A 26572-nucleotide genomic window follows, 5' to 3' on the forward strand; every position below is an offset into this window, starting at 1 on the left:
GCTTTGCGAAGAAGGAACTGGACACTTGTTGCCCTGGTACACAAAATAAATAAATAAATAAACGAATATAAGCCAGCATAGAAAGCAGCATTGCCGGCATATTGAGGGAGGTGATCCTTCCTCTCTCCCGAGTCCTGGTGGGACAACTCATCTGAAGGGCCAGACCCAGTGCTGACAGACACGGACGCACTGGAGAGAGGCCGGAGAAAGGCAACGAAGGTGATTAAGGGACTGGAGTATCTGACATGCAAGGGATGCCCGAGAGAGCTGGGACTCAGCCTGGAGCAAAGGCAGCTCAGGGTGATCTCATCATGTATAAATCTTTGGTTAGTGGAGGAAAGGAGACAGAGCCAGGCTCTTCTCAGTGAAAGGATGAGGTAATAGGCACAAATTTAAACACAAGAAATTCCATTCAAACGTAGGAAAAGAAAGCTTTCTGACTGTGAGGGTGGTTGAACACTGCCACAGGTTGCCCAGAAGGTTGCAGAGTGTGCATCCTTGGAGAAATTCAAAACCTGACTAGACGCATCCTGAATAAATGGCTCTAGTTGACCCTGCTGTGAGTAAGGGGTTGCACTAGATGATCTCCAAAGGTTTGTTCCAACGTCAGCCATTCGGTGACTGGCTAGGATATTTTCTCTTCATGAACATATTAAACCTCACTGACAGTATATGGCGAAATCTCAAGGACTCACCATCAAGGATTGGACTCTGATTTGCCCGTACAGTTCAGGCACGGTGCTTTTAAAGGAAGCTTAAACTGCCAGTGCCTGCAAACTAGAAAGCCCCACAAGCCAACGCGAACTTTTACCAAAGGCTTCTGCACAGAAAGGTCTGCAATTCAGTAAAATCAGACTGAATGCATGGGAAACATGATGACATATTAAACATATGTCTTCCCTCCCTTCCCCACATACTTTACCAAATTATTTGCAACTATTCACATACAAATACCTCACAGTGTAGCATACAACCCCATGTATATATATATATGTATAAGATATATATATATACTTTAATAAGAAAGCCATATACACAAGTTAAGAAACTTAATAAAAATATTGTTAGTATCTTCGCTTTAAGCTTGCAAATATTTTTCTGGCAGAAATCTCCAGCTAACTTTACAGCAAGACCTCTCAAAGGAAACAGAGTTCTTGCTAACAAAAAAAAAAAAAAAAGAGGAAAGAAAAAAAAAGCACACTACAAAATGAATGTGACCCAGGGACTTACCCTTCTATGCAACAACACGAGCAGAGTGCACAGAGACAGTGAAGTCCGCAGGGCGTGAAATTAAAATTTTCACACAGATACAATGAAGTAATGATACAATGTTACAACCTTGGCACAAAAATCTTCTGGTTTGAGTAAAGTCAATGTCACGTGATGTTACGGTTTGTGCACTGGTAGAAATGGTCTGCTGCTAAAAAGTTCATAACAAAACAGAGGGAGTGAAAGTAAGAAAATTGCATGGATAATTACAATAGGTCTATACATTCTAGAGATCTAGACGTTCCTTAAGATGCTCACCACAGCAGTATCCAGTTGTCACTGCAGGCTGAGTTAAGAAAGCACACTTCTCTTTCACGCCTCAAAATCTAGGAGCTGAGATGCCATTAGGAGATAGGAAAAAGACGACTGAAAGAGATTTGAGCTTGGCAAGGAAGGAGGAGGGAGAGGACATCTCTTATTAGATCAGTTTGCTGCCTGTGAATGAGGCGGTTATGCAGGTTCCAAATTCCACGCATACAGGTAGGAGTAGGGATGCACAGAGCAATTAACAGAGTCAAGCAGAAGCTGGGATGAGCAGCATCTGGAGCATTGTTAAAGTCCTTCTAGGAATTGTTTCACCTCTTACAGTAAAAAGGGGAAGTGGCACTGGAACAGCATAGGCTCGTCAGAAAGGACAAGGTCATTGCAACAAAAGTGGAGCTAGCAAAATTCCCCAGCAGATCCATGCGCAGGGGCATGGGCACATGTTCAAGAGCTTGCTACATCAGACCTGAGACTTGCAAAGCAATATATAAACTGCACCCCTTATACCACAAATACACCTACACGTTTCATCACTGAATTATCAGATAATCTGCATGGAGCAGAAAGCATTTCATTTCTAAGAATATGAAAAAGTCAGCAAACTCATAAATCATGAAGCTGCTTGTCCATTATGATGTTTCACAGATACCTGATAAACTGACAGATGTGCGTGCATTCTACAAAATATATTTATAGGTCTGAACAGTTGGGAAAAAATCTGAATTCAGCACTACTGCTCATCTCAAAGCAGGTTTTCATGATCAGAGGCACAGAAGTTATACACACAAGTACTGTTGGCAATGCAAGTGGTGTGTGCCACTCGCCCTTCAGGAAATGTAACAGAAAAAGTCAGTCTAAGAGTGCAAAGGTCATTTCTTACATGGCATGTTTCTCACCCTACTGATCCAAGACAGTACACACAGAGAAACATACAGCCAAATGTGACTTAATAAAATCTTCAAGTCTTCAGCTTATTATTTTTTTTTTAATTTTTCTCATTTCATTCCAGTGATTTCATTAGGTTAGACTTCTTCATCTTTATTAAAAAATAATCAGAACTGAAATGTTTCAATAAACCCAATTCTGTTTTAAGTAGTAAAAGATGATTCAATGCAGATGAAGCAAAAATGAAAGTTAAAAGTACAATAGCAATAGAGGCTTTGGGAATCTCCTTTAAAAGATTTTAAATACATAAATTATATATTAGTACTCTAAAATGTTCTTTTTGATGTTGTTATTATTATTATTACAGTAAAAGAACTTGAAAAAGCAATTTTTTTTCCACTATGTTCTCCAACAGTACATATCAAACCAAATCCCTTAAAACTTATGGTTAGGATGAACCACAGGAGAAAAACAACACTTAAGGCGCCTCTACTAAAACAGATAACTTTGTACAGGACAGAAAACAAAGAGAATATTATGTTCAGTAAAAGGCTTAATTTTCCATTATGTTTTCAAATTATTTCTCCTGAACACATTCAGACTATAAGAAATAATTCAGCTTTTTTTCTTGCAGAGGGTCATAAATAAAGTACAACCTCATAAAAAACACAAAACAAATATATGACCCCAAATTACTTCGGAGTTAGAAACAGGTCGTACCAAGAAATTTGTATGCTAAACATAATCGGTATCTATAAAGAAATGGTGTGTCATCTGAAATGAAAAACAAACAAACAAAGCAAACCCCAAATGCTTTAAGATTATCTAAAAGTTGAGGAGATAACTTCATTGCTCCAGTGACAGCCTGCCACAAAGCAAAAATTACCAATATCTAATAGCATGAATTTTTGAAAATGAAATCTGTAATGGGAAGAGAATGAAAGTCACACCTTACAGTAGAAATTGGTGCATTCAGCTTGAACAAAGATCTGTAGATTGACATTAACAGTCTCCTTGCTACAGCAAGGGACTAGGAATTTGACGTGATAATTCTTGTGGGTCCCTTCCAAGCCAGGATATTCTACAGTTCTATACCCCATCAACTCTAAGTTGATTCTGCCCCATCAACTCAAATCTCCATCAGAAAGTGGAAGGTATGCTACACGATTCAAGGTTCCCAATAGTAATGATGGAAAGCCTACAAAACCAAAATGTATTAAACAGTTCAGTATTATATTACACTGAATCACTGCCATGATTTTCCCTACCTAAAATATGGAAAGATACCACAGTTATTTCATTATTCTACCCATGAAACATCAGGGCCTGAGTCTTCTGTTATTATGTCCTACTGCAATTCCACTTAAACCCCTTGTCTAATTCCAGATACATAACATCATGAGCTTGTGACTTAAGCCCAAATATTGGGATTTTCTACATTTTTTAACAAGGACATTAAAGAGATGAACATAGGGGGATGGTTGGACAAGATGATCTTGGAGGTCTTTTCCAACCTTGATGATTCTATGATTCTATAGTTACTTAAATATCAGTAGTAATATTATGGATGACTTTAGCTAAAAAGCTGTACAAGCTAGACAAAACCCCAATGACACAGTCCTGGAGTAGGAAAAGACCACAGTAACAACAAGATGTCAGGATATGGGCTAGCTAGGCCTCAGGCCTCTATCCAAACGTTGTACATTTTAAATGTGCCATTTTCACAATTCTATTTGATACCTGCTGGTTTATCCGGTAGACAAGATAACAAAGAATTATTCCTTACTCATTTTCTCCATTTGACTTTTGATTTTATAAACTTCTAAGGTATCTCCAACATAGTCCAACTTTTCCAAGCTGAAGAGTCCTAGTTGGTTGGGTTCCACACTTGAGTCGTGCAATGGACAGTTCAGATGTTATCAACAAAGAGCAACAATGAACATTATAAACTTGATACAGCATCTCTGCAGAGCAAAAATCCACTATGGGAGTCTTTCACTTCAGAAGTGGACACAACATAAAAATAAGGGACTTTGTTAAAGAGAATGTAAAAGGGCAGTCCAAAGGGTAAAAACATTTATAAATGGCACACATTTGTTTAATAGTCATGCTGGGTCTTCATAAAAGGACACACAGCCTATGAAGGCAGACTTCAGAAAGATGAAACAGAGTCATACTACTTAAGTAGAACAGCAAACTATACAGTTATATCCAGTCAGGTCCAAATAAGGAAAATACCAAAGAACAAATTCTGAGAAATTAAGACGAGGAAAAAAAATAAAAAGCACAATAAAGCCCAGCCAAATATTAAGGGTTACCTTGAGAAAAACATAGGGTCTAATAACAAATCCTACTTCAAATACATCAAAAATAGGAAGTTTGAGTATCAGCCAAAGCCAAGGAGCATCTAAGGATGATAAGACCATAGCAGAAAAGGTCAATGAGTTGACACACATTCACCATGAAGTTTCTGATGCCAAAGAGGACAAGGTGGAAGACTTATCTCAAGTTGAAGTGTCACATAAGTACATTACAGAACAAATCAACAGAATGAACAATAATAAGCTGCTGGAATCAGCTGGTACTCACTCAAACTTCTGAAGGAGCTCTGAAGGTAAGAAATTGCTGAACTATTAACTGTAACACATAACTAATTGCCTAAAACTGCCTCAGTTCTGAGGCAGTGAAAATTGGCAAATGTAGTTTCTTTTTTAAAGGATCTGGAGCAACACACCAATCTACAGATGAAGAACTCTGATGTTTAGAACAAGCAGACTGATAGTAAATATAATAAAGAAACAAATTCATAACGCAAACTTGACACATTGGTGAAAAGTATTTCTATTAAGTCATAATCCACTGGAAACCTCTACTGGATTTGTAAAACTGTTATGCAACTGGAAAAGAAAAATACAGTTTACATAGTTTATCTGGAGTTCCAAAAGCTTTTCAACAAATCTGTCACCAAAGATTCAAAAGTTTCCATAAACTAAGAGGAAAACCCATTAATGGATAGATAACTGGTTAAAAGACAGGAAATAAAGAGAGAACACTAAAATTGGCCTGCTGTAAAGTGGCCTGGGAGGTCACCAATGTAGCCTCACGGAAATCTGTTAGGGCCTGAACTCTTTAATGCATTCATAAGTGGTCTAGAGAAAGGACAAATAATGAGATGAGATTCACTGCTGATACTATGCTATTCATGGTAGTAAAAACAAGAGCTGGAGGTCTTCATTGAGGCAGAGAATTAGAATATCATGAAGGAAAAAAAAAAGGTACATTAAAAACTAGTCCTGGAAATGGGGCAAATCTAATGGTATAAAGTGCTGGCTAATGTCCTTAAGTGACGGTGGCAAGACCTTCTTTTGTAAGTGGGCAACTCATCAGCTGGAAATAATTGAGAAGACAGAGCTGTGTTTGTCTGCTGAGACCATCTCCTGGTGCACACAACATTTAACTAGTAGAGATGGGAGATGACTGGTGCAAAGCCTTGCTCAGACCTCACTGCAGTATCCTGATTGCCTATGTTCAACTCACAGGGTGTCTCTTTAAAAAAAATATAAATAAACCAGAGAGAATTCTTCAAAGCAGTGACAACTCTGATTCTTTCCAGATTTCCCTCACCACAGTTTTTACTGAACACATTATCACAAGCTTGCGTTCCACTGAGGAAGATGCTGTATGCTTGTAATCACACGTGCACTCCCTCTCCCAGAGATCTCAGTAGCTAAGCCCTTTGATTTATAACACAAGTATTAAAATTGTATTAATAATCAAGGCACTGACCATGCAACACACAGGTTAACCCTGCATTTGCCTCCAATCCATAATCAACACATGAATGACAAACAACTTATTTTTAGTTCCACATATTCAGCTACAAGAGGAATAAGATGTCAGTGTGTGTTACTCCAGGCTTATTTTACAGTCCACAGGAAGACAGGCATCACCAAAAGGTGATTTAGCTGATCCTAAAATAAGTCATCGACCATAAAAGGACCTGAGGGTAACTAGCTCAGTTGTCTCAAGATAAGCAAGATGAATTCCACCCTAACTACACTAGCATCACAGTTAATCATCGTTATTACATGGACTAACCAAGCACGGAGATTCACTACGCCAGGATCCTGCCCTGAAGAGTTTACAGTCTGAAATACCAGGCAGGCAAAGGAGAGAGAGAAAGGGGAATACATTAACACATAAGCAATGTGGTGGAAGTATGACAGAGCCATATTTTGGGAGAATGGCTTCTTAAAGTAAGATGCAATGATTCTGTATATATTATTACTCAATTCCTCCCAAGGAGAAGGAACACAGAAGTGACTACAGTGCTAGGAAGAGAACCATGCAGAACGGTTCATCACAGAATCATGAAGAGAGGAACTAAGACTGGTCTCAATTTGTCAAGCTCTGTAGAAACTGCCATGACAGCAATTCCAGGAAAATGTTTAAAAGCTACAATGCAGTACTCAGGCTACCAGTGGAGGGGGGGGGGGGGGGTCAAAAGTGTTTTTTTTTGACAAAGGGGCAAAGCAATGTACAGCAGGAACCTGAAAATAGTATGTATTCTGAGACTAAGTCTTCAATGCTGTGACTACAAGTACAAATGAGAATCACATCCAATGAAGATTTAACAAGGTATTTGAGAACCTGCAAAAGCAGTGGGAAAAAAAATGCAAAAAGTAATTGAGATAACAATGAAAATGATGGTAAGAAACAGACTTAAGGAGTTAAGTCAGCTTCATAATATGATTTGTAGTCTATTTTCCTTTGCTTATTATTACTTTCAAACTACAAACAACTTATTGTCATACCACTGAATGATGTAAACCTTGCCAACTACTTCAAAACTGACACGTTTTCTGTTGCACTGAACATTCCCAGAAGACATTTCCCCTCATTTTAATACAAAATCCTGTCAGATCCACATAGCTGAATAAAAAAATGTGTAAAGAATATGTAGCTGTAATAGACCTCCTCCAACTAGTCAACTTTGGAATAAAAGACGATCAAAAAAACCTCAAAGATCCAGTGCTAGATTAATGCAAATATCTGCCTGTTTGCAAGTGTACTTTTTGATTAAACTGGCATACATCAAGTACAATTAGAAAGGTTATTTATAACTAAGAAATACATAATTCTGCATTTTAATGAGGGTGACAATTACAGCCAACAGTTGCTAATTAACATTAATCCTTTTGCACTGCAAGTCAGAATTTCCCAATATGATTTTCATTGTCAGAAATGGACACACCAAAACTGTTATCGCAAAGCAGCTATTAGGCAGACTGCTTTGACACAAATAGGTGTTCCCGTTACACACAGTAAAGAGAAAGAATCTGATGATGTCTTAAATTTGATAACCTCAGATGTAAATACAGAATGTCATTTCAAAATTTACTTGATGTCTACCATGTGAAATATAATCAAGGCTTATCACTTTCATGGCTGAACCCAATTCCAAGTTTCCCACGAGTCAAGCTTCACAGGTGAAATCTGATTTCAGCACAAGCTTGAAATCTCCCATTGTTAAATTTGGTTTTGATCCCCGTCCTGGGTTCACATCTACATTTCGCATTTGAGACTTCATAGCTTTTAGTAGTCATAACAGAACAACATAGATAAGGACCAATGTTTGTCCTGTTTGCTCAGCTTCTGACGCCAAATTCTGGAGCAAGGGCTGAAGATACGAATGACTACTACAAATTGATTTGCTATGGTAGCATATCCTTATTGCATTTTTTTCTTATAGAGAGTATCAAGAAAAAAATATATTTTAAAAATAAAACCTGAATTTTAAGTCCCAATTTTCCAAAATGTATTTCTAATGTATTTCTATTCTTTGATTAAACATTTCTCTGTAAATACATGTCATGTCTATAACGACAACTGTTGGCCTTCCTGAATGCTCCTTTTATTGATAGTCATGATCTTCTAAAAGAGATGGGTTAGATATTATATGTATGTATTTTGAGAGGAGAAATTACCTCTGTTTTAGCCTCTCAGCCATGGTCTTTTCAGAAAGAAGCACCAGAAAACTATCTATCAGCCTCTTCATACTGATCTTTAGCAGGAAAAGAGACATGGTCCAAACACTATCAAATGCACAATATCATAATACAGCCAGTAAATAAAGCCTCTAGAAGACTGCTGAGGTGCTCACCAGCTGGGTCAGGCAATTGGAGTGGGATCAATGTTAGATATAAGTAAATGAGAAGGCAGAAAAGGAGAATTGTGAGCAGTAAGCAAAGAAACCTATAATGCACTTCTTACAAAGTGCTGTAAATTTCACATTTATTTTGTAAGTATGAGATAGATGGGTTATTTCTACATACAGAGGTGCCCAACTAAAATCAAGATAAGTGATATTAATGTCCTATGGTCAGTATTATTGAACCTCGAAAGCAATAAACTATGAGTCGATAAATATTACATTTGCAACATAGTTAACATTCTTCTACTGTCTCTGGCACTTATTACACATTGTAACCGCAAGTCTACAATACATTATTCATATTTGGGGTGTCACTGAGTGATGGATTGCTGTAAGAGAGGCTGTCCTTTAAATAAATCAACAAATAAAAATGCAAATGTTAACATTTTCAGCCACAACTTTTTCCATCTTGAATAGGGAATGAAAATTTCACATTATATCGACAGCCAGCAGAGAGAACAATTAACAACCTACACTGTGAATAAGAGAGATTAATTTGCCAACGTCTGGTTTTATCACTTGCATATGGAACTATATTGGACTTTTTGTGCTGCTGGCTCTCTCAGGGAGTAGACAAAACTTGTGTCTCCTATCATGTTCATCACCTAACTCACCACCCCCCTCCAAACACACTCTTAATTCCTTTAAATGCTCAAAAGTTAGATCTGGAATAGAAGTTTTGTCCTCCCTGTCCTTTTGAATCTCAAATCATGTCTGATTCTAAGGGGAAAAATAATCTATTTCTTTGGCTGTGCTTGCTTAGACGATACAGGAGAAGAAACTTCATGATATTGTCTTAAGAGCTGAACAACATTTAAGCACCCAACACGTGCAGAGCTGAGAATCATAAGTAAAGCAAAAGATTAAACCTCATCACTGTTGTATTTCCTAATATTCAGCATAACAGATCTGCTCTATACTATTCCAGTGTGCATTATTAAGTATACAATTCTGCACGTTGTATTTTACTTCAGATATTAATTTGCTTAAAAGTCCCTGAATACACATTCACCTGAGATGTGCTGGGCAATTGGGTAAATAGTTTTGTTTTTAAAATGTCCCTAAACACAAATTTACACAATACAATCTGTTTATAAGAACTCCAACAGGCCACTGTAGCCTAACAGATAATAATATAGCTCAAATATAGTATTCATATTGCAGGTACTTCTAAATCACTTATTTTAATGGCTAAAAGAAACTTCATTCCAAGACAATGCATTCAGCTGGCATTAAAGCTCTGATTTAAAACTGCAACAAGAAAACATAGGCTTAATGCTGAAGTCCCAGACTATCACTCAATCCCTTAATTTACCTAACTGTTCTTAAATTCACTTCGTAGATGCCCAAAGTGAAGAATGTTACAGGAGAATTATCTGTTTCCATGGTGAGCAGAACAACCTTTGCCTGTGTCTTTTTAAGTGCTTGATTATCCGCAGTGTTATAGGACATACTGTGCCAAACTCGACGGTACAACTGTTTCTACGTGGGGAGAGCCTGACAATTGTACCAGGGCTATAATCAAATTAAATGGTCTTTCACAATGTACAATTTACAATGCTTTTTTATTTTAAAGCGTAACTTAATATTTTGATTTAGAACAGCTTCATTTTTGTTGTGCAACATAATCCCTGTTTTGCTGAAATCATTACCTGATGATACCTGAGGTAAAATCTAGTTTATACAAAAACTTTTCATTACTAAATGAAAGCATATAAATGCTGCTACTTCCCTATTCCATCTCCCTTCCAGCTTACAGACAAAAAAAGCAGAGCCTTGCTTCTAGGCAAACAACAGTTATGAAGAAGATGTCCCTGGTCACCGAAAAGGCAATGTTTTAGGCAGTCAGAGGGCCAGTGCTTTAGGAGTAAGGAACAGAACTTACTCTTCCGAGTCCGAATGTTGCCTGTGATTGTTTTCCAAATATATCAGCTTTGATCTAGATAAACAAGCACACGGAGTAAAAAAGCTTTCCAGACCTGCTGTGAACATAATTTCAAGGGGCTCATGCAGGTGTAGACACTTGGCTTAACAACACTGGATAACCAAACATGTAATGCTTGGCTGCATTATGAAAAACAGCCATAGGCAAGCATAAAAGCATGATGGGCAGACAAATTCACTATTAGACTAACTCGGGATGCCAGAAAAAGAAGTATTTTTCTTTCAGAGATAGCACTGAGATGACCTCGTACACATTCAGGAAGTCTGGTCCTTCTACAGGTGTAGCACTAAGAATCTCGAAGCACACACCTTTACCTTCTCAGGACACACTTCTTGTCCCAGAGGTGATTCACAGAGAGAGAAGAAAGTAGCACTGCAGAGATTCTTCCTGACGCGGGAGGTAGCTGTAACACATGCTGAAGCCTCCATTGAGCCCTGCCAAGAAAGGCTATCAAGCCAACACATCTTCTACCTGCCATGCCTGCTTATCCAGCCAGCCCTCCCAGAAGCTGAGTGAGCACCCTAAAGCCTCGTGCTGGCAGGGAGCTTCTGTCACTTTCCAACACCTTCTCCCTGGCAGGCTTTCCATTGCTGCTACTGCCGGGTGCCAGGGTTTGTGCTAGTTAAAGCTGGCACAAACATGAGTTGAATCTAGTCCTATAAATTTAAATAGTCAAAAGTAATTAGATTTACATGTACTGCCGAATAAATAAATTTGCTCTTAGGCTTGGGCTTTGTGCTGCAAGTTTGTGTCCCATGCCAACTGTTGTGGTTAAGCTGTTAACCCCCCCCAAATCACAGATTATAACGAACATGCTGACAAACCCTAACTTTAGTGGCACAAAAGCAGCAATAATTCTCCATATTGATTAATTTAGTTAGTTAAACCTGCAGTCTAAGCTTATAACCATTCAGTGATAAATTGAGACTGACCTGCTGCTCAAGCAGGTTTTTTGATGAAGGATAGGATCAGCTTTAGGTCTCCACAGAAATACTTGTCCATTTACCATTTTCAATTAGAGAAGGCCATGAGTAAGGGAAAGCACAACATGGCTGCTTAAGCTGGTCAATTATACTTACAGCACCAACAGAGAGAAAGCAAGCCAGTGAGAGCAGGAGAGAACACCCCAGAAATACAGGATTTTTCAGAATTTGCCATCAACTGGTAAAATAAAACTTTAAAGATGACAGCTAATCAGACTTGTTACTGATCACTTTATCTGATATGATTTCTAACAGCATATTTCAACAATTATTTTACTCCCCTCTGTGGAAAAGAATGGACCATCAATCCTCTTGAATAAAATTCCTTTTTCTGAGCAGTTGTTGTATGATGTGAATAATTATATCTACTCCTCAGTGCTTGAATAGAATCTTAACTTACCGCTATTAGATGGTATCAAGCAGTATCTTTACACACTCCTTATCTGATATTACTGCCTTGCAAAGGTAACCCTTGCTTCTAAGAGAAATGCTAAGGCTGTCTTGTAGTTTCTGTTTGCTTAAACATACGGTTACTTGTGGGAAACAGAGCCCAATCTCTCTCAGTTCTTAAATCCCCACAGAATTATCATCTTTTCCTTCAGAACAACAAAAAAAGTGTTTCCATAGCAAGTAAGTACAAATTTGTCAATATTGATAGTGATTTTTCACCTATTATATATCGCAAGTTCTCTCAGAAGATAGAAATAAACTGCCAGCTGCTGCCAAGAATACAGGGATGATATCAAGCATACATTTTCCTAGTCCACTGGGCCAAGAAAAGATTAAATCTGACTCAAGTCCTCTCATTCTCCAAGAAACATTTAACTCTTCTTATGAACGGTTGTACAGTCTTGTCATTCCACTGCACAAAGTCATCTAACTAATGGTGTAAAATATTGCAAATTCATACTTTAATCTGCATTTACTCAGTTGCTTAACTGAAGATTTTATTACAATAAAATATGGGATATGACAAAGAAAAGCAAGAATTGTATGCTGTTTTTCTAGGCACTTACCACTAGAATTGTAATCCTGCCCAAAGAAGGCAAGTTGTTTTTAGACTCTTAAGTGTAACAACAATGCTGCTTTCTGTTTCTTCATTGGAGCAGAAGTGATAATGCTGCTTTTCCAGCGCATTTAGTGCAGATATATAGCATAATCAGGAATTGCTGACTTAATGTGATTTTGTTGCTTGTCATTAAACATAAAATAACTCTGGTACAAAACATTTTAAAAGAAATGCCATTTGATAAAATATGGGGGGGGGGGGGGGGAGATGGGGGGGGAATGGAGTACAGGGGGATTAAAATCTTCAAGTGGATTTAAAGCCTAACATGGGTTAACACCATCCATTCAAATTATTTATAAATGTATTTAATGTGTCAGGACTTGGAACATAAAATACTTTCTATTCAAAATCTAAGTAAAATTTAAATGTTAGAACTTGGCATATTCCTGCTTTTCTTATTCTAACAAGCAATTTAAGGCTTACTATAAATGTCAAAAGGATATGGCAGTTTTTAGCTTATATTATCCATCTTGTGTTAACATGAAATATCATAGAAATTCAGCCACTTCCCTGCATCTAGGAGAATTTGATAGTTGCGTTTGCAGAATCTTAAACCAGAGATTACCCAGAAACTTACTGTGAAGTGTTATGCTCAATTGGTGATGGGGCTGTGGTTACAAGCTCTTTGCCTCTGCCTATCAGTCCAGGAGACGTGGCTGCATCCCTCCTGGGTCCTGAAGTTGTCCCTGTGAAACAAAGTGAAGACAAGTCAGATACCAGATGCTAGTAAATTTGAGGCAGCTATTTTGTGATTCTCCATTATTACAGAACACCAAGGCTAAAAGTAGCAATGTTTTTGGAGTGTTTTATATACAGTTAAATGGCAATCAAAGAATTCATTATCAGTTGACAGTACTGTGTATAGCATGCATTTCAGGATCATGTATAATCAGATCTATGTAATAAGACATACAGCCTTCATCTTACTGTCCAAAGCTTGACAGACTTACACTGTAGACCATTTTCTTAGTGGTGAGGCAAAATTAGGATCCAAAGGATGCAGCTTGTTTCACAGACACAGCTCTTGTGACCTTTTATAATGTTTTGGTTTTTTGTGTTTTTTTTTTCCATGTGTAACTGTCACTATCTTGCTTTCAGTAAAATAGGACTGCTAGTCCATTCTTTCCTTTCACCCCCCAAATCCTCAAATTATAAAATACATCATGAAGTTCAAGAAGGCCAAGTGCAAGGCCCTACACCTGAGTTGGGGCGATCCCAAGCACAAATAGAGACTGCGTGGAGATGGATTGAGAGGAGCCCTGAGGAGGACTTGGAGGTGTTGGTTGATTAGAAGCTCAACATGAGCCAGCAATGTGCACCTGCAGCCAAGAAAGAAAGCTGTGTCCTGGGCTACACCAACACAGCGTGGGCAGCAGGGCAGGGAGGGGATTGTCCCCCTCTGCTCTGATCTCGTCAGACCTCACCTGGAGCCCTGCACCCAGCTCTGGGGACCCAGCACAAGAAGGACACGGAGCTGTTGGAGCAGATCCAGAGGCCACGAGGATGCTCAGAGGGCTGGAGCACCTCTCCAAGGAAGCAAGGCTGTGAGAGTTATGGTTGTTCAGCCTGGAGAGGAGAAGGCTCTGGGGAGACCTTACAGTACCTAAAGGGGCCTACAAGAAAGCTGGAGGGGGACTTTTTACAAAGGTGTGTAGTGATAGGACAAGGGGTAATTGCTTTAAACTGAAAGAGGGTAAATTTAGATTAGATATTAAGAAGAAATTAATTACCATGAAGGTGGTGAGGCCCTGGCCCAGGCTGCCCAGAGCAGCTGTGGCTGCCCCATCCCTGGCAGTGCCCAAGGCCAGGCTGGATGGGGCTTTGGGCAGCCTGGGCTGCTGGGAGGGCCCATGGCAGGGGGGTGGGACTGAATAGGTTTTAAGGTCCATTCCAACCCAACCCATCCTGTGATTCTATTAACTATTGACTTCATCAATATGTTGACTGCATTTTTGCTGTTATAGCCCAGTATGAGTTTTGATTGCTCCATCACACAAGCACACTGCTGACTTGTTTTTAACTTGCTGTTCACCAAGAGCCTCAGCTCTCTCTTCTGTCAAAACTGCTTTCTAGACTGTTAGCACCCACTTGGTCCTGTTGCATGGGGTTGTTCCAAACCAGTTGCAGGAACTGGCATTTGTTGACCCTCAACAGGCTTTTGTCAAACCAATTCTCCAGCCTGTTAAGGTCCATTGAATACTGGGCCCAAACTCCAGCATATTGATTGCTTCCCCAGTTGATGTTGTGTGCAAATTTGCTGAAGGTGCCTCCTGTCCCACTGTTGTGATTGTTAATGATAAACAGCATCAGCCCTGATATAAGCCACTGAGGGACTTCACGAGCAACTGTCTGCCAGATGGACTGAATACAACCCTTTGAGGTTGGAGATCCAGATGATTTTTTACCCATCTTCCACCTTGCACCTATCTACCTGAGAACTAGGTTTTATAGGTATGATTTGGTTAGACACCTTGCCTCCAAGTAGTCAGTGCTAAGTGGAATACGCAAGTTATGGGTAACATAAAAGACTGTGGGTTTTTTTTGTGTTTATTTATTTTTTTAATCTATCCTAACTAGCACTGTCCAACCAACATCACTTAACTAAACAGTAAATATGGGGAAAACTACAAGTCTCAGCAAAAATTAAAGTCAAAACAGTATTTAGCTCTTTAAGTAATTCTGTCATGCGTAAATATTTCTCAGCTCTGTGAACTGCAACTTTATCTACCATTCATGCTGAAATATGAAGCAATACATCAAGGCTGGAACTCCAGCTCCAGTGCAAATTTACAGACATCCAAGAGATTAAGATTATTTAAAATACTGCATTGATTTAAGATGTATACAAATATATGCATACGATCTAGTAAAAACACATGCTTTAATGTATATTCTAGGGAGGCTAACGAAGACATGGGTTCTTACTGCCCTGCTACAATGCACTGTGCTTCGGTACTATGTAGTGAAAAAAACTTGCCTAACAAATAGTTAATTATCAGTGAAGGAACTCTTAGAAATATCATGGGGATGTATGTTGATTGTGTGTCCCTGGTAACTTGATAGAGTGCCAATCCACAATGAGAAGAGTGGGTATGCATATAAAGACTGGAAGCCTCTTGCTTAGAGTTTTGGCTTCATGACTAAAAAAGAGATATTTAGAAATCATTTCATGTGACAGTGGAATGAGGCAGCTGGATCTTAAGAAACTAATACTGAAGTAATAAAAACCTGGCGAGCATGGGAGAATATATTCAATTCCTAGTATGAGAAAAGGCTGGCACGTTGTCAACATGCTACATTCAAAGCAAAGTAGATGTATTTCTCCAAAAAAGAAAATATATGGACTCGGAAGTGGCCAATACAGCCTCGAGGGGACTATTCAAAGACCCACGTTTGAAAATATTACCAGGGCCAGAAATGGAAAACAAGAAAAGGAACTAAGAAAGAATATATTGAGGCTGTTAGGCTGCACAGAGCTAAACAGAGGTAGCAAGAAATCCTGAATAAGTGCATATAGAAACAAAAAATGTTTTAAAATACATCTTGAAAAAGGCATATAAGTCTACAGAGGGAAAAGAAATACCAAAGAGAAAGCAGGTCTATTAATACACAAAGAAGATTAAATCAGTAATGATCCTAAAATGGTCAAGCTACTAATAATTGTAAAATACAGTGCAAGAAAAAAAAAATAAAGAAAAGGAATATTGGCAAATACTGCCTATACAAAGCTGATGAAAAGGAATTATCAGGGGGGATAAAGTTACAAAATCCTTAGTCTGAAGGATATATATTTCATGGCTAAAGGGAATTAGTTAATGAATTTATGAAGTGACTGGTAATTATTTATGAAAAGTCATAGAGAACTGGAGTGACGCAAATGACAGCAAATTAATTAGATTTCCAGGTGTTGGAAGACAGTATGAGGCTGGAGAAGTTGCAGATGACCTAGAGAAGCAAGGAACATGGAAAAAGAATAGACACATTCACCCTGAAAAAAGAAAGCTCATATATGGTGTGAATAATCTAAATCCTGATACCAAAGAAAAGAGAGAACCGGAGTAGCAAAGCATAGCAAAATATAAACTAGATATAAGCTTGAAAGGCAAGCTACCCCCAAAGCAATTATAGATGTCTTCTAAATGGTCCAGTTAATACTGTTTTCAATTTTCTCAACTTGGTATATGAATGATTTGAAGACGCTTTTGAAAAAATTTAAATAGCTGTATATTTCTGCTTGAGAAGCAGACAACTAAAACATGAAGAAAATAGGGAAATACAGCAGTCAACTTTTTTGAAAGTGTGAGTACTAAGAATGAAGAAAAACTGTTGAGTCTAGTTCAAGCAGTAATGGAATGAAAGCAAGCAAGGGGAAATCTAGGTTGATAAACTTGAAAGAAATGTTTATGAATTGAATAATAGTAATATTCATAACGCTTAACATTCATATAGTACTTCACAGCTTCAAAGCGCTTCACTAATATTAACTAATTGCTCTATTCAATTGTAGGGAAGAGTCTTCCCTCGAGGGAAGAAGTTCCAGATCTTGAATCCCTAAGAAGCTACATTAGAAAACCTACCAAAAACAAACACTATAGAGAAAAATCAGCCCCTGGAAAAGTACAGATTCTATGAGCTAAAATATTTCTTTCTCTGCCTTTTTCTTTTACATATAGAAAGGAAAGCTATGCATGCTATACAGTATCACGCAGACGCTACATCCCCTAAAGAGATACAAATGGAAAAAAGAGTTTGTTTCACTGAAAAGAGATTTTAGGAAGGGGTGAAGAGGAAGAGTTAAAAAAAAAAAAATGTATGGAGGTGAACTGCCCAGTATTGCAGAATATAATGAATACAATCTGGTTTAGTTTCCCAACCCAAAAGCAAAATTTTCCAGGGCAGAAAGAGAAACACACATTTCTGTACTCCAGTGCTTTTTAACTAGACAAGTTGTTAGATTTTAGTACAAATTGACATAGCTGCTGGTGACACCAATAAAAACAATTTACTGCTGAAAAGATCTAAGACTTGAGGATTGCTTCGTCTGCTTAAAGTTTTGCTGGTAAAACTAAAAAAGTTTGGATACAAGACACAAACACTTGCTAAAGAAGAATAAAAATGAAGGAGCAAACAGAAAAAGGAGACAAAAAGCAACAGTGAAAGAATAAATACTGACTGCCTAAGCAGGGCTGGTTCAGTAAGCTTATACCTTGAAAAGAGTGCGTAAATGCTCCTTTCCCTCCACCAGGTGATGGGACCAGGTTAACAATGCTGCTCTCTGCATTACTAAACATTTGTAGTGAGAAAGGAAAACTGGGTTAAGAAACTACCCCTTCCAAACTCACTGCACTCACAGTAAGTGAGCAGTGCTGTGGGCAGTAAAGCCTTTCACCATGCCCTGAGAATTGTTTACTGACTAGTTGATTTATCTCCTCAAAACAAAACTGAAGACGACAAAAGTAGTGAAAAAGGACAACATCAAAATCCAATATAAATGTGCATGCTGCTGTGGAGGGACCCTATCATGAGTTGCATGGTGCCCCGAGACACCCACTGTTCCCAGAGGTATGGGGAAATTTTATTATTATATTGCAAGACAGCCCAAAGACCCACATCAGACCTGGCACTGCACTAAGACACGCTTGGAGATAGTCCCTATCCTCAAGCATTTACAATTTAAATCATCGAGACAGATCAAGGCATGAAAAAATATCTCTAGCAAAAAATTTCTCTGTAGTAAAACATCTGTCTGTTAGGAAGTTCTCAGCAGACACGCTTCTGTGTGTAGGATCCAGCACTGCTGTTTTCTGACCAAATCGCTGCGTGAAAGTAGACGGCTAACTACCATCAAGTTTCATGTCTCAGAATGTCATCTGGTTGACTTTGTTCCCCTTCTGCATAAAATGGCTTAGCTAGAGCTCTGTAACTGTTTTCTATTGACGCAGGAGGTACTGACCACTGTCCCAGATAGACTTCCAGGCTTCCTGGCTCCATACTCTGAGGCAGTTAGGAAAATGCCACATTTTTTAAGAATTCACCATAAAAACACTGTTGATATCTCTCATTTTATTTTTGCTAGATGCTACGTAATTACTTCGTAATAAAAGAATAAACTCTGAAGCTGAAATCCCAGTTCAGCAGCAGATGGCAAGATCTAGCAGAAGTAAGGACAGTGACACCTAAGTCCAGAGCTAACTAGAAATAAGAAACTTGACATTGTACCCTGGTGATCCCCAGAGGTGAAAAAACACTGTACAAGTGTGTGTGTATGCTTGTTAAAGGAGTCCAAACATATAACAGAGGGAAGCCAATTAAAAAGGTACTAAATACAGAAGACTTCAACTTCAGTGATTAGTGCTAGGTAATTTGCCTTGTGATAAACAAGCCATTCAAATCAGTAATAGACCTGAGGTTGTTCCACAGCTTGAGAGCATTTCTCTGAACTTTATCTGGTATCACAGCAAGTGCCAATGTTTATAAGCTAAATATTGCCATGCAGCTCTGTATCTTCAAAGCTAGCAATCCCAAAAAGTGTTTGCAGAAGACACTAACCATCTTTGGACATTATGCTGACCACTGCACTCACTAAATCAGCATAGGTGCAGTTCAGTTGAACGTGCAATAGCCAGGTGCAGCTCGTCACTTCTAAGTGCTAAAAATGAAATGAGTGAATGAAGGAGAGGCCAGGTTGGACTTTTTTCCCCAAAATCTATGGAAAATAAATTACTTTTTTGGGACTACCCCTATCCAAGGAACAAAACCCATCATCCAACTGTGAAAAATCTCAATTTCATCACTACAGTATTGAGAAGGAGGGGGGAGAAGGAAGAGGAAAAGAGAAGAAAAAAAATAATGATAGCTGAAAAAAACATAAAAGAAAACCATCAGTGAAAATTGCCCCTGAAACTTTGCAGAATTGTAACGGCTTTCTCTTGCTTAAATTGATTGGTGTAGCAATGTTATAAAATGACTATTAGGATTCATTGTGCACAACAGAAAGTGTGAAATGTCAGCAGACTATACAGCAAAAGTAATGGGTCCTGAACCCCTGTTAGTCAAAAATGATTTTCTTTCAAATTAGAAATTGATTTTTTTGGACACAAGCCCTTTACAGGCTTCCAACTTTTGTAGCTGTGCCTTGGAAGAGATTAACCTCAGCCACTGTTTGGGTCCAGGCTGATGATACCCTTTTGAAAGTTTCTTCACAGGGACTGCTTTTTAATGTTGGTACGGTCTTAACCAATAACACAAGTTATTTGTTCCTTTGAGAACTGCACCACATTTCTTCTCATTTTGCCATTTTCTTTATTTTTATGCTGACATATACAGCAAACTGGCTGACAAGTTAAAAAAAAAAACACACAACCAGCTCATAATTGAACCAAGGATTATGTTCAAGGCTCGGCAGTGAAACATCCAAGCTGCTTTTGTTCCCAGCCCTTTCTCTTCCTAAGAAAGGATGCTTTCTCTTCTCCTTAAGTGGAGGTACTAAGCTAAGAGCAGGATAGATTCTAGCAGTACAGACAACCCTGTGTGGCAAAATACCAGGTTGTAATGGTGGAGCCATTACTTGGGGAGGAAAAGAATGTGAAGAAGATTACATTTCAAGAACAAGTCCCACTGTACTTATTCTCTGCTTGCTGGGAAAGGAAGAAGAATTGTTGAAACAGCTTTTTGAGATTAAAGGGCTATTTTTTCCTCTTTTATCAGGAACACCAACCAAGAAGATCACTTGTTATTTACAAGGTTTTCTATGTTTTTACTTTAAACGTAGGTAGCTTCTCTTAGGTTGTTTTAAGCAACTTGCAATCCTCTCTCTTTAATTGCATATTTTGCTGATCCACTCTTGAACACATATAATTTCTAAACAACATCAGCACACTCATAGACCTGCAATACAGTATGCTTCCCTTTACCTTTCCTTGACTTGCTGCCTTCCCTCTTGGTTTTCATCAGAAGGGCTCGCCCATCTTCCACATGTGCACCAAAACCAGCCATTTTCTTCCCTGAACTGCTCCCACCACTGCTCCGTGATGTTCTGGAGGCTTTGCTCACTGGTGGTATCCTGGGATAATAATCTTCACGTTTCGATACTGGCACACTAGGAAGAAAGAAAGGTGACACTGTTACATATCAACCTCTTTAACGCTGCATGCAGCCCTCTGCCTCCCCAGAAGCATAACCATCATGGTGCTAGTTGAGCTCCTGCTGAACCCATTTACAATGTCTGAAAGCAGAGCGCCTAAGGGTTGAAGGGTCACCAACCTACTTCAACTTCCACAGGAGTCTTTGGTTATCAGCAGCTGGCCACACTCTGACAATTATATTTGGAGTTTTGCAGTATTTGGCACATTCCCTAATGCAATAGGTCCTGGATTTCCTGAGTGGTTAGCACAGGACGAGTGGGATGAAGATTCAGAAAGGACTTTACCCAGCATGGCTGAGCAAGGTTGGAAGAAAACAAGTAATTGAAAAATGCTCACTTTGCTAGGAAAAAAGGGAAACACAGAAGAATCTGAGAGGAGAGGAACAGTCAGGGTTTGCAAAAGGGAAGCAGATGGTACATTGGTTCAAGAAAAAAAGAAAAAAAAAAAGTAAGAGTAAGAAATGAGAAAGCTAACCAGAAAAGCAATGAGCAGTGTGGTCCAGGAAGGACGCCTGCACAAGATCCTAAACACTCCACAGATAGAGCCAGGATGCACATTTGGTGACATGGAGCAAGCACGATTTCAGTTTCTGCAGACACATACAAAAAAAACCTTCTGGGAAGACAGGAGGTTATTGAGACTATCTTTCTCTTGGTAAAGACGAAAGACAGCTTTCAAATTCTGCTCTCAGAAAGAATACTGCTTTAAATAAGGATTCCCAAAATCTATACGTCATTAACCCTGTGACTATTACACAGTTAAAAAAAAGTAATTAAAATATTAAAAAAAAAAATTGGATTATCCACATGAAGGAATACAGTTCAACCCAAGATTATACTGCTCTGTTTGCAAGTATGGGAGTGACACACAGCTTTCCTAAATCAACAGATTATACAAATCTTTTTCCCATTTAAGTACCAGTTTTGAAAGGATAACTCTAAGACTGCTACTAAGTTTGTATCATTTGGGTTACAGTTTTATGGGTGGTTGATTCACAAAAATATTTTACATAAAAGCTTACGTTACTGAAGTTACTGTATATCTGAGGCAAAAAAGCAGGTATCTTTTTTCCCATCAGAAAATGATAGCTAAATTAAAAGTTTCAAATCCGTGTGCTGTAAAAGTCATTGTTTAATAAGGCCCACTGCGCCGGTTTGACAATTAGTATTACTCCCGTATTATTAATGCAGAACATTATATAATGGCTCATGACCCATAATAACTGACTGAAGTGTAGGATAAAATTTCTCTGAATAACCTCCATTTACTTTAGGGTTTCAAACCGCATGATGACTTAGTAATATTGCAAAATGTTTTTAAAATTTATGGTGACTCGAAATTAGTTATCTTATTTGAATTCTGTGATATCATTAACCTACTAATTCCTGCAGCCCAGGGTGTAGCCAGAGGTGGGTTTGGACCCTAATAAATGTTTAAAGAGGCCTAAAGGTGTAATAGTTGACCAGATTTCTCTGATAATACAGTACTTGATTTTTTATTTGTCTGTTCCTGAATGATTAACAGCATTTAAAAACACTAAGGTCATCATTATTTGGATGCTTTCTGAGTTTTTAAAGTACATTTAATTACCACCTACAGATCTTCTGTGAAGACAGTGACCTTAGTCATGTAGATGAGGAAGCGATTACTCTGCTGGTTCACTACCATACCACTTAAATGGTGCGGTCACCTCTAAAATATCAGGTTCTGGTTTAAATAATGCTATGGCAGAGAGAATTCAAACAGAAACAGACACCAAGAGGAAGTTACAGACGCTAATTCATGGGGAAATAACAAAAGCAAGCATATTTGCTTTTACAGCTCACTAAACAATGAATCAGAGCCTCATTCTTTGGAATTTAATCAGAGAAGGCTTGCTCCAAAGTTCTGTTCCAGTGAGGATGTAGTCAAACTTTAAAATGACAAATACTTAGGCTGAGAGGTGTGCACACCAAGGAGTGAAAGGGATAATGCAGAGAGATACAAAAAAAAAGTCAACAATTAACAACACACTGAAATTAAACAATGAAAATGTAATGAAAATATCTATTTCAGAAAAAAAGTTGCTCAATCAGCTGCGGAGTAATTAATAAACTGAATGATGCGACTACCTGGAAAGTTTAAAACTAACATAAGGTCCAAAGGCATCAGTTATGTACAGACACAAAGATTAAGTGACAGGTCCTTCTCTATCTTCAAATCCAGCAATCCATCATATCATCCAAATGCAGGCTGGCTAGTAGGACTTCCTTAGGGCACTCTGTTATCTGATGAATTTTCATAGCATTCCCTGAATCTACACAACAGAGAAGACTGCCTAAAAAAAGACCTTACTAACCCACCTAACCTAAGGCAGGAGCTATACAGTAGCATCACCAGAAAAGACGTGAGCCTCAGCATTACTGCTTCCTTATGAATACTGAAGTACATCAACAAAGGAAAACACACCTTAAACATTTTTTCATTTTGCCAGTGCGTCATATCGCGATATCCCTGCTGAGCGTGAATGGCAAATTTTAAATGTCATTCAGGACCCACTGAATATTGCTAGTATTTGCATTCCTTAAAAAGTAGAAAAACATTAACCTTTTGTTTTATTGAATTAAAATGCCATGGAAATGCTGATGTAGTCTTCAGAGACTGAAATACTTTTACAAAGAAGAATAGCTGTCATTTATTAGACACAAAGAACAATTACTTGATAGGATGCTTTCTGACAAAAAGCAGATTGGTATTCTCATCATAGAAAAGGCATTGTAAAAAAACCCAGCACAGACCTCTGAGACTTGAATAATTTAAAGCTGCATTTGGTGCAATTTGAATTTTTCTTTAGGGAGGCAAAGTTAAATACCTTTAATTTGTTCTAATTATTTCAAATTTGCAAGTTAATTATGGCTGATCATTAAATAACAAAAAGGACTATCGTCTCCATAGAGTTTTACCTCCTACCCTCTGCATTACTTAAGCTAGATTTTAGTATGCATGAATTAACTTTCTAAATAATCACACGGTTTGACTAAATGGCTCAGTAAAATGAGCTCTGATCCTCAGAATAAGCATTAATGGACATTAGAAAGGCTATTGGGACCCATGTTACTTACATTATAAGTATTTTTAATGGGGTCTTATTTACTAATCTTTATGTACTGTTCAAGTTAGGGCACCATATAGATACATTATTCTGCTTTAATAGAGGAAAGTCAGTTCTTCAAGATACTAAAACAAATGTCCATTTAGAGCCAACTAAATTCATTTTTTAAATTAATGCAGGAAAACTCTGATAGAATTTAACTTGTTTTAGCTGCTCATCCTGATGAATCAATCCAACATAATGGTAGCCTTGGTCTGCAAATGGAGTTTTACAGATCTATTGAATTGCTAAGCAACTGAAGCAGCTAAGACTTGCCACAGAGTAGCATTCACTATCAGCACCTGTACACCCAAGAGTTTTAATCTCTTCCCTACTCCATAACTAGTGATCATCTGATGGGTTCCCAGCCATCGAACCCAAATGTGGATTCCCACCTTTCATTGAATTCTGATCTTCCCATGCATTTTTCAGTGCAGATCAGTGGTATCCAGAGAACACGTCTATGTTATAGCTAGTCAGAAACCCAAAACGCAAGGCAATTCATGCCTCCAGTATGTATGTTCAACAGATGGCTGCCTTAATGGTACCCTACTGCACCCTGTTGAGACAAGGGCTTGTGAGTTTAACCATTATCAAACTAACAGATTGCTGTGGTAGGTTAGCTCCAAAAGCAAACATGTTGGAATGTTATTTTCCTGTTCTGCAATTTCTGTTTTAAAAATAAAATAATTAACAGTTCATGTGTGCAATCTGCTGCAATTATATCAGGCCAAGAATGCATAACACTTAATGATGCAAAACTGGTGATAAGTAGGCAACCCAAGCAATACGTTTTTGTAGCTGGAACCTGCATTGCCATTTTGGATGCAGTTTGACAAGCAGGCTGAATATGATCTTTTCCTCCCTACCCCACCCCTTTGGTTGGGAGAGTTTTCAGCCAGATCAGCTTCCAGAGTCAGCTCAGCATAAAGCAGCAATTTCAAAAGTGCTGGGACAAAGGAGGTGTCAATACATGACAGGATCTTCGTTTTCAGCAGGGGTCTGAATTTAAACCAGTTTAAATCAAGTTATCAAAGCACACTTTGAAAACCACCGGTTCCAAAGTGGAACTTTGGGATGTTGGTTGTCTTCATGGCAATTAAAAAATATTCACTAGGAGAAAAGGTCTGTAGACTTTGGATGAGTGGCTCTGAGAATTGATGTCAGCGGTTTCGGCCCAACCACAACTTTTGCAGTCTTCTCAGGTGTACCATGCAACTCTACTCTACGTAAGCCTCCTCTTCCGGAGCATCCAAGTGTCCCGTATTTTTCAAAAGAGGGCTTTTTTGTTGTTTGTTTGTTTAAGAATATGGCAGGCAGGGCAGTGTGATTTCCCTCATCCACAAAACAAAAGCAAGAAACAAATGCGGTAAGGAAGCTGGGCCCCTGGACAGCAAGCAGGTCTTCAAAGGTAGATAAGAACTGGAGCTGACTTCCAAACCCTCGACTCACCAGTCGAGACACCAGAAATTAGTGCGTACCCCATGTGTATCTGCTTAAAGATAATCATGAGGAAAACCCTGACACCAGAGGTAGAGCTTAAGGCCCTCCTTAGCGTATCTCCGTCCGCAACACTGAATCCTCTTGTGAGGGTCACTCCTGCCCCTTCTTTAAAGCAGAGCCGGGGAGAAACATGACAAGATGTAAAAGCCAGAGCAGCACATGGGAGAAAGGAGGGAGATTGGTCTCCCCACTCCTGCTTTGTGTGAAGAGAGCTGGAAGAAAGGTAAGCATTGCAAGTGAGGAGGAGAAGCACAGCGCAAACTTCAGGGCAATCTCTCATCACTGAACGCCATCACCCTCGCGTTCCTTGTGACAAAGGCAATCTGTTTATGTCAGCAGATCATCAACCTTCAAAACACACTGCTAAAAATCTAAAGCCTATTTCATATTGAAACAGAGTGCTTGAAAAAAAAAATAATCTAAGCTTAACATTTTCCCCCTCATTTCCTTTAAAAAATAGGAAAAATGCCCTATTCTAATACAGACCTTGAAGGCCATATTCAAGCCTAGAGTAAGATTTCATGGCCCAATTATGAAACCTGGCATTTTGAGGCTTATGCTAGACGTATCAGCATGTTAATGACACTGCTGGGATCCAGTGCATGTTAATAAGAAACAGCTGCTTTCCTTTCTAGAGAGCATGTTCATTTATACTTTTGAGATCTTCAGGACAGAGTCCATCTCCTTTCTCGTGTATTTCTCTAGGTAAAAGGCAGAAGGCAGGGACAGCAGGGGAACACACCTCAGCAGACAAGGACAAGTCTGTAACTAAAGTATTACCAAACCTGCCTCTAAGTAGAGAAGTTTGCATCACAGAAAACGCACAGTGATTGCCTACATCCCACATGCTATTATGCACACAGTACATTGCTGGGGAGTGATCCCGAGCTTTCGCCCCTTACAGTCCTCTTCAGGTCCAGTGCCCCTGAATTCAGTAAGGCTGGCTGTATCAGTTTTCTGTTGCTTCTTTCTGCTGAACAGTCCCTCTTGGACCTACTGCATTTGGTTTACTTTTCTTCTCATCTCGGAAGAGTTATATAGGCAAGTGTGCTAGAAACTTTCTCACATATCAAGCTCTACGAGGGTAATGTAATCCATAGCGCGGCTTTTCCAGACCACTCTTTCAGATACCAGTTCCTTCCCCATTCCTTCTGTGACTGGTGCTC

At 38.7% G+C, this 26572-nt stretch overlaps 1 protein-coding gene across 9 annotated transcripts in view; it reads right to left on the reverse strand.

The window, feature by feature from the left end:
* Window positions 1-26572, reverse strand: part of KIAA1328 — a gene marked incomplete at its 5' end in the record, with an annotated part of 172929 nt that overhangs the window by 16832 nt on the left and 129525 nt on the right. For all 9 annotated transcript variants that reach the window (XM_080574750.1, XM_080574751.1, XM_080574748.1 and 6 more), the window contains 2 exons: window positions 13207-13315; window positions 20543-20727. In XM_080574750.1, coding sequence (XP_080430876.1) covers window positions 13207-13315; window positions 20543-20727 — 294 coding nt within the window. The remainder of the gene's footprint in view (window positions 1-13206; window positions 13316-20542; window positions 20728-26572) is intronic.

This window comes from Anser brachyrhynchus (assembly GCF_964034855.1).
Source record: "Anser brachyrhynchus genome assembly, chromosome: Z".
Lineage (NCBI taxonomy): Eukaryota > Metazoa > Chordata > Aves > Anseriformes > Anatidae > Anser > Anser brachyrhynchus.